Genomic DNA, 7,798 nt, shown 5'->3' with positions numbered 1-7,798 from the left:
CCCCTGTCTCCCCCTGACATTATGGACATTATGGAATGGAATGCTGTGTTTGCCGTCCTACACGGGATGATATATAATCATCCCGTGTATATAATCCCCTTTACTTTTCCAGTAAAGTATACTGGAAAAGTTGGATATATAGCTATATAATATATGTATATGAAGAATCTGATGCTACAGCCAACGTAATATTGCCTACTTCTAATTGACCAAATACCTGGTTGTGAACCATTTACCACGTAGCTCCTCGATATTCCATTGATTTGTTGATTGATTGTAGCCACAGCGTACCAGGCCGTGAGGATGTCGTCCATAGAGGTCAAGCCCAGCCTCCACCACAGCGTGGCCGACTGGCAGAACAACAACCGCCAGCTGTCCGCCACGGCCGAGCACGAGAGGAACGTCTCGCACGTGATCCGCCAGGAGGGGCGGAGCCTGCGCAACGACACCACCATCAAGGTAGGGGGATGCTTTTACCTTTGTTTTATATCTATCGTAACATCTACCAGCAAGATTTTCGGAAAGCCTCTGATATTAATTATTATATGGATGCTACTATGACTATTTTACTTTTATCCAAAGCAACGTACAGATACTGAATTCAGATAGCGGTCATTAGGTAGGGTTAAGTATCTGCTAAATGACGATGAATGAATGATGAATTGGACTCTACTATTCAGCCATTTAGCAGGTGCTTTTATCCAAATCAATCTACAGATACTGAATTCAGATACCGGTCATTAAGGTAGGGGTCAAGTGTCTTGGCCCAAGGATGACTACAGGAAGTCATTAACACCTTTTCTAACCAGTGGCACTCAAAGCGCTTTTCAATATTGCCTGACATTCACCCATTCAAGCACAGTCAGCCATGCAAGGCGACAGCCAGCTCGTCAGGAGCAGTTAGGGTTGGGCGTCTTGTTCAGGGACCCCATCGACACTCAGCTGGGAGGAGCCGGGGATGGAACCAGCAACCTTCCGGTTACCAGCCGACCCGCTCTACCTCCTGAGCCACATGCCGCCCCATGCAGCTTTTCAAAAGCACATACAATACCAAAGTCTTGTGATGAAGTGAATTCTTCTAAAGCCATGTATGGTTATGCTTGTCCCTCGTTCCTGTGTAGACATGGTGGGATGAGAGCGACACCTGCCGCCGGCTCGGGGACCGGCTCTGGGATGTGGCACGCTGTAAAGACTCCCTGGAGTCCTGTGCTGTGGAGGTGGACCAGGAGATGGAGGCTCTGACACTGGTAACCGTCTTCTTAGGGCACACTCACCACTAGGCAAATTTGCCCTGTACCGTACTCAAGTACGATTGCCCCCCCCACTGTGCCGCTGCTCACACTAGGCAATCTCAACTGGGCCGGAGTACGGTTGCCTCTTGTACATATAGGTTGTCTATGGTAAATGGTCCTCATTTATATAGCGCTTTTATCCAAAGCACTTTACAGTGTTGACATTCACCCATTCATGCACACATTCACACACCAACGGCGGAGTCAGCCACGCAGGGCGACAGCCAGCTCGTCAGGAGCAATTAGGGTGAGGCTTCTTGCTCAGGGACACTCACAGGCATGCAAACTAGTCACCTTTCGGCGGAATTCGCAGTTTTTTAAACAAAATTGGCCACTTGTGTGATTCGTGGAGATCCATTGAGAAAACATTGGGGGTGGGGGGGGGTCTACAGTCTGACGAAAACGAGACGATAACTAAATAAAAATCAATTTAGGATGACAAAAACTACGATGAAATCTTTTGACACATTCGTTAACGAATAAAAACGAGACGAAAATGTAAGGGGGACGATTTGGGAAGCAATCCAATCAGAACTAAGCTCTTTATGTGGGGAAGTACTGATCGTCCCGCCCGGCAGGTCAACTAGCAGGCGCTTGCTGCGTCGCAAGCAAGTGTCCCTTTGTAAACAGTTTTGCGCAACAATCACCGGTTAAAACACAACCAACTTGAAGTCATTGGCAGACGAGTCATCCCGAAATTCACGCAAAGATAAGCATACTTAAACAGTTTTTTTCTTTCAAGCTAATGTGTGTTTTCGCTAAAATTGGAATACAATACAAGCTGAAAGAAACCACCTCTGTCCTGTAACGGTACTGGAGCTCTGTGCTGTCGACACCACAGCGGGGCACAGAAACACAGGATTCACTGTGGTTTCTGTGACATGAGAAACACTAAAAATTAATACTAATGTTTTATAAAGAAAGCTATCTTAGTGGGAAAGCCACACAACAGATAGCCACGGTTACATACAGTAATATTCTAATGACGGGAGAAAGGAGCAGAAATATAGTATAGAGACAACTTAGTATAGAGACAACTTGGAGCTGTGTGTGCGCGTATGTTTGAGTGAGAGACGGGAATGGATGAGAGACAGAAAAATTGGACCCCCCTCCATTCTACCTCACAGGTACAGAAGGCCTCCGACAAGGATGGGCCACTGAGTGCAAATAAAGCTAGTGCATCCCAGAACAACAACAGATGCATTGTACACACAGGATTAGCAGTCCCAATGATTGAAGATGAGGACTTTGTTTTAATGATTGATACAGTTGACTGTTCCCCAGAAAACTAATAAGCATCTGATTGACAAACATTATGAATCATCATTGGTGTTTTTTTTTAAATTTTAGAAGTTTAAAAAAAAATAAAAAAAAATAGAAAAAAATAATGCTAAAAAAAATGCTGTTTTGTTGTTGTTTTTTTTGACCTGCGTGCATGTTTTTTTTTTTTGACCTGCGCGCATGTCCAAAAAAAAACATGCGCGCAGGTCAAAAAAAACAACCTGGAACCCCCTAGTGGGTCTGTGTTTTCCTCGGCTCATGCATCATTCTCATCCTTTTCACCCCAAACCAGTTTGCATGCCTGGACTCAGCTAGGAGGAGCCGGGGATCGAACCAGCAACCTTGCGGTTACCAGCCAACCCGCTCTACCTCCTAAGCTAATGCCGCCCCCGTCTTTCCGTGCGTGTGCGCGTGTCGGCTCATTAGCATTTGTGCCGTGGCCTGAGCACACCTCTCCGAAGTGTACTGAGGCCACGGAATTGAACTGTACTTGTACGGATGGTGTGCTCACACTAGACAAACAATCTAGACTTGAGGGGGCAAACGTACTTGGGCACGGTACAGATGGCCTAGTGCGAGTGCGCCCTTAATACTGCGACTGCTGCTGCCTCCACAAGGTCTGCTTGTGTGAATGGGATGGGGTTCTGTTAAGGGCCCCATTAGTGACGTCACTCAGTCAAAGTGGGAGGGTCCCCGGTTGGATTAGCCCACTACACAGTGGACTGTACCAACTGGAAGGCTGGGAGGATCTAGTATCCACCGTACATCCGGGTGGACACTTCCACTTACGGGATTGGGGGGTCACAATTTGAAGATTTCTAGATTAATTTCATTTGAATGGGATCACACGTGATGGTGGTAAAAGGGGGTTCCTTTAATCCTGTGTGTGTGTGTGTGTGTGTGTGTCAGGCGAAGGAGGAGCTGGAGCAGGCGCTGGCGGCCACGGCGGTCCCGCTGGAGGTCACCCAGGAGTGCCTGACCCTGAGGCAGGGGAGGCGGGGCCTGGAGCTGGTCAGTGACCCCGTGGAGGCGGAGCTAAAGCAGGAAGTGAGGCTGATCGAGAGGGTCCAGCAGGAGCTCCAGCAGCACATAGAGCGCACCTTTGAGCAGCTGTGGTACGAGGAGCTGTAACGGTCTACTGAAAAATGTGACCCTCCCTCAAGGATTGTTACTGTGCTGCCTGCTGACTGGATGCTCCTTTGCTGTTGTTTTACTTGCTGTTACTGCCTTCCTTTTCATTCTTCATTTGCTAACTGTTAGTGGTGGGGGAAAAAATCGATTCTGTTCAGTATCGCGATATTTTGTGCACGCAATTATATCGATACAGTAGCGCAAAGTATTGCAATATTAAATATATAATAACATTTTTTTAAATTATTATTTAGTCTACTATTATTCTACTAACTATGGCTACTGTACTGACTGTTACTATATGTTCACTGTTACCGTACTGACTGTTTCCTGGCTGCCTGTCTTAGCGTTCTGCAGGAGGCCCGGCACCAGCTGACCATGGACCTCCAGAACAAGATGGACGCCCTGGACGTGGACCGGATCTGCCTGTCACTCACCGTGAAGTCGGCCCAGATCTCCCTGAAGACCAACCCTCTGCGCATACCTCCAGGGTGAGCTGGTACACACGCACGCACGCACGCACGCACACATGCACGCACGCACCTACGCCCCACGCACGCACACACGCACGCACGCACGCACGCACGCACACAGAGACACATACACACACACACACACACACTATATTAACACTTTTTTGTTTTTTACATGATCTATCTCACTCTTAATTGTATTTACTGTTGTGTTGTTTGCTTTGCACTGTTCTCTATGCTGCTGCATCGCTTGGTGTAAATGTTTCTCTTCCCCTGCAGTACCGTGACCCCTCAAGAGTGGGCGCAGTTCAGCCAGTTTAACGTGTCCTGCGCCCAGGAGGCCATGCTGCTTTCACAGCAGATGAGGGAGAACGCCAGTCTGACCCGCTCCAAGGTAGAAACTATATTTATGGTAACAACTATAATGTCCACGTGTCAAATAAAACCAAAACTCGAGTTTGATTCAACCGACTCTTCTCTAACAATGCTCCTTATGCGGTTGCAGCAGTATATACAAACCATGAATTTGTTCTCCTTTAGCCTTATATTTATGGCACTATGTGCTCTGCCTCAGTGTTGATGGGACCTTGTACCTGCTGTGTTGTGCAGCTGCAGAATGAGTTGGAGACGCAGCGCAGAGCCACAGAGTTCGCCCTCCGCAAACGCACCCACAACCAGGAGCAGTCCCGCCACGAGCTGCAGTGGCAGCTCAAGATCGTGAGCGACTCCAACAACCTAACCCTTGATCAGAAGATACAGTCACTGGTTTTCCTTTTAAGGTTTTGGGATAAAAACATTTAAAAAAACGTGCTAATTGCCATTTAAATCTGATCAATGTTCGTATCATTTCACAACTCTAATTTGGCCGGAGCATCAAAGCGATCATAATCCATTCTATTCCAGTTGCTTACCAACTGACTTGTATGTTGGTCAGACTGAGGACGAGGTTTCTGAGATGGAGGCGGACATCCGGGGTCTGGACCAGGACCTGCGGGTGAAGACGGCCTCCCTGAAACTGGCACACACCCGGCTGGAGAACCGCACCTGCCGACCGGGAATGGACCTCTGCAGGGACCAGGTACACGTGGTCCTGCTCACCAGCACCCTGATGAACACTAGAACCTTTTACACTCAAACCGCGATACAACGTGGTCGTTTGGTGTTGCAAAACGATGACCGTGTTATTCCCATGAGCGCATTCATTTGCAAGGCAAGTTTCTTTGTCTATCTTTGAACATTAGTGAATAAGTTGACACAAACCTGCTCTCCTTCCGCTACTTCTGTGGTGGTGTGCTAGTTGTTAAGTTAGTTAGTTTAGGGTGTTTGTCTCACGGCCAAAAGATTCTTGGTTTGAACCCCAAAGTCTGAGGCCTACGTGTCCTTGGGCCTAACCTGCTTCTTAATGACATGTTTCTAAAAAAGAATCACTGTCAGACACATTGGATAAAACCATCTGCTAGACCTAAGAGCCTTCGATAAAATGTAGTTTAAATAAAATAACACACATACTATTCTTTCATAATACCTGGGATATCACCTTTATCTAAAGTTATACAACAAATAATTTTTTACATAGAAAAAATAGTTCCTGTGTGTCCTACATAAAGCAAAGCCTTTACATGCAATCTGGTGATGGACACAACCTAGATCACGGTGTTATTCATCACCTGACCTGTGGCTGCTATGCGTGGTTGGGTGGAGGAAGTGGCCACACCCAGGCTTACTATGAAGCATCGACCTCACTCAGCCAGTTCACCATGACTACCTACTACAGCCTCACTTTAGTCCATTTGGTCCCTTATCGTGTAGATTAACTTGTTTGATGGTTTCATTTAGATATTGATTTTATTTTGAGCGTTGCTCTCTATGGATAAGAGTGTCAGGTCGATGAGATCTTATTGTCGCCATCTGTCTGGCTAGGGGTTTAGATGTTTAGTTAGCCAGACAGATGGTCACCCTCTTTCTCTGATTCATCACCTCCACCTCTTCCTTTTCCTCCTCCACCTCTTTCATGTCCTCCTCCTCCTTCTCCTCTAACTGTTCCTCCTCCAACTCACTCTCATCCACCTCCTGCTCCTCCTCCTCCTCCAGGTTCAGCTGGGGCTGGTGAGTGAGGTGCAGCAGCTGGAGGCCTCTATCAAGGCCCTGGACCAGAAGCTAGGCGAGGCGCAGTGAGTCACAGCTTTATTCTACCGTACCCTCCCTCAGCCGTGGGAGGAAATCCCATTAGACTCCACAGAACCAGCCCAGCCCTCGCTCCCCCAGTAGTAGTAGAAGAGTTCCAGTGACTCACTGCTCGACTGAACCAAGAAAATATGCCAAATAGCAATGCATAGTGAACCTAGGCTACAGAAATAAGAAAGTACTCTGCTGTATTATACTCTAGTCTACTCAATTCTAGTTCTACTCGACTTACCTCAAGTTGAGTAGAACTAAAGTAGATTGTCCGAGCACTAAATCAACTGAAGCAAGGGAGGATCCCAAACGCCTTACTAATGTTAGGGGCCCATCGATGTCCCTGAACACCACCAGGCTGATCAGCTGAGAATAATGCTTATGTTTATCTGTGTCTGTGTCTCTCACTGTCTCTCTCTCTCTCTGTCTCTGTCTCTCTGTCTCTCTCTCCCTTACTCCCTCCCTCACTGCAGGTACTCCCTGCAGAAGATGTGTCTCCATCACGCTCGCATGACCCAGGACCTCAACAGGAAGCAGGAAGCTCTCTCTCTGGAGCAACGCAGCCTCAACACGCGCCACCGCCTCACCGACCCCACCTGCGCTGCCGTGGGCGGAGACAAGCCGGCCATCGCCGGAGTCGTCCCGCTCGCCAACTCCAGCGGCCGGAGCCGTCTGAAGACGCTGGCCTGAAGACGCTGGCTTGAAGGAGATGCCGCGTCTTTGGTGGTTGCGGTGAGGAGATGTTTAAAAGATTTCTGAAGGAACAGCTTTGTTTTTTGTTTTATTTTGGTCACTTGGAATCAATGTTAAATGTTGAAGGGAGGGAAGAAGAGATGAGGGAAGAAAGAAACGAGTCACAGGGAATTTGCATGCTGTTACGGTTTCTGAGGAACTGAGGATTGGTAGATCTGGAAAGAAGTGATGACTCACTGTGAATTTAAAGGTTAAGGAAAGGACTGACATTCTGTGGAAGAGAGGGAGGGAGGAAAGGAAGGAAGGGGCTAAAGAAGTTATCCTAATTCCTCAAAAGCTTTGAAGAGAACATGCATAATGAGAAAATTCCTGTTTAGTTTCAAAATTAAATAAGATCACAAAAGAATAAACAATTAAAAAAACGTGTGTTTAAGATGTGAAATGTCGGGATATCGGAAAAGGGTGAAGACTAAATAAAGAACTCGAAGGACAACAGCTCTCCTGGTGGTCGCGTGCGTCTTATTCCATCGAGGTCATCTCGATTTACACTTGAATGAAAGGCGTGTCGTGTTTTTTTATCAATTGCCAACCGAGGCAGCAGCTCCGGGCACTCTGTCATCTGTCATCGCGATGAATTTGATCAAACCGATTTTAATGACGTTGTTTATTGGCCGGAATTGTTTGATCAACGCTGGCTCACCCAACGCGTGCACAGTGACAACCTGAACTTTGGCTTCCCCCCGGGAGACGGAG

The 7,798-nt window shown here is 47.3% G+C and overlaps 1 protein-coding gene across 1 annotated transcript; it reads left to right on the top strand.

The window, feature by feature from the left end:
* Positions 1-303: 303 nt before the first annotated feature.
* Positions 304-7,042, top strand: tekt2 (tektin 2 (testicular); the record flags this gene model as incomplete). The annotated part of the gene is made up of 9 exons (XM_084484427.1): positions 304-459; positions 1,122-1,247; positions 3,483-3,688; positions 4,052-4,195; positions 4,457-4,571; positions 4,787-4,894; positions 5,112-5,255; positions 6,269-6,348; positions 6,826-7,042. The coding sequence occupies 9 exons, from the start codon at positions 304-306 to the stop codon at positions 7,040-7,042; spliced, it is 1,296 nt and encodes a 431-aa protein (XP_084340553.1).
* Positions 7,043-7,798: the final 756 nt, after the last annotated feature.

This window comes from Micromesistius poutassou, assembly GCF_964030765.1.
Source record: "Micromesistius poutassou genome assembly, chromosome: 20".
In the NCBI taxonomy this organism is placed as follows: Eukaryota; Metazoa; Chordata; class Actinopteri; order Gadiformes; family Gadidae; genus Micromesistius; species Micromesistius poutassou.
Note: the sequence above shows the minus strand (reverse complement) of the source record. Positions and strands in the feature narration are given on the sequence as shown.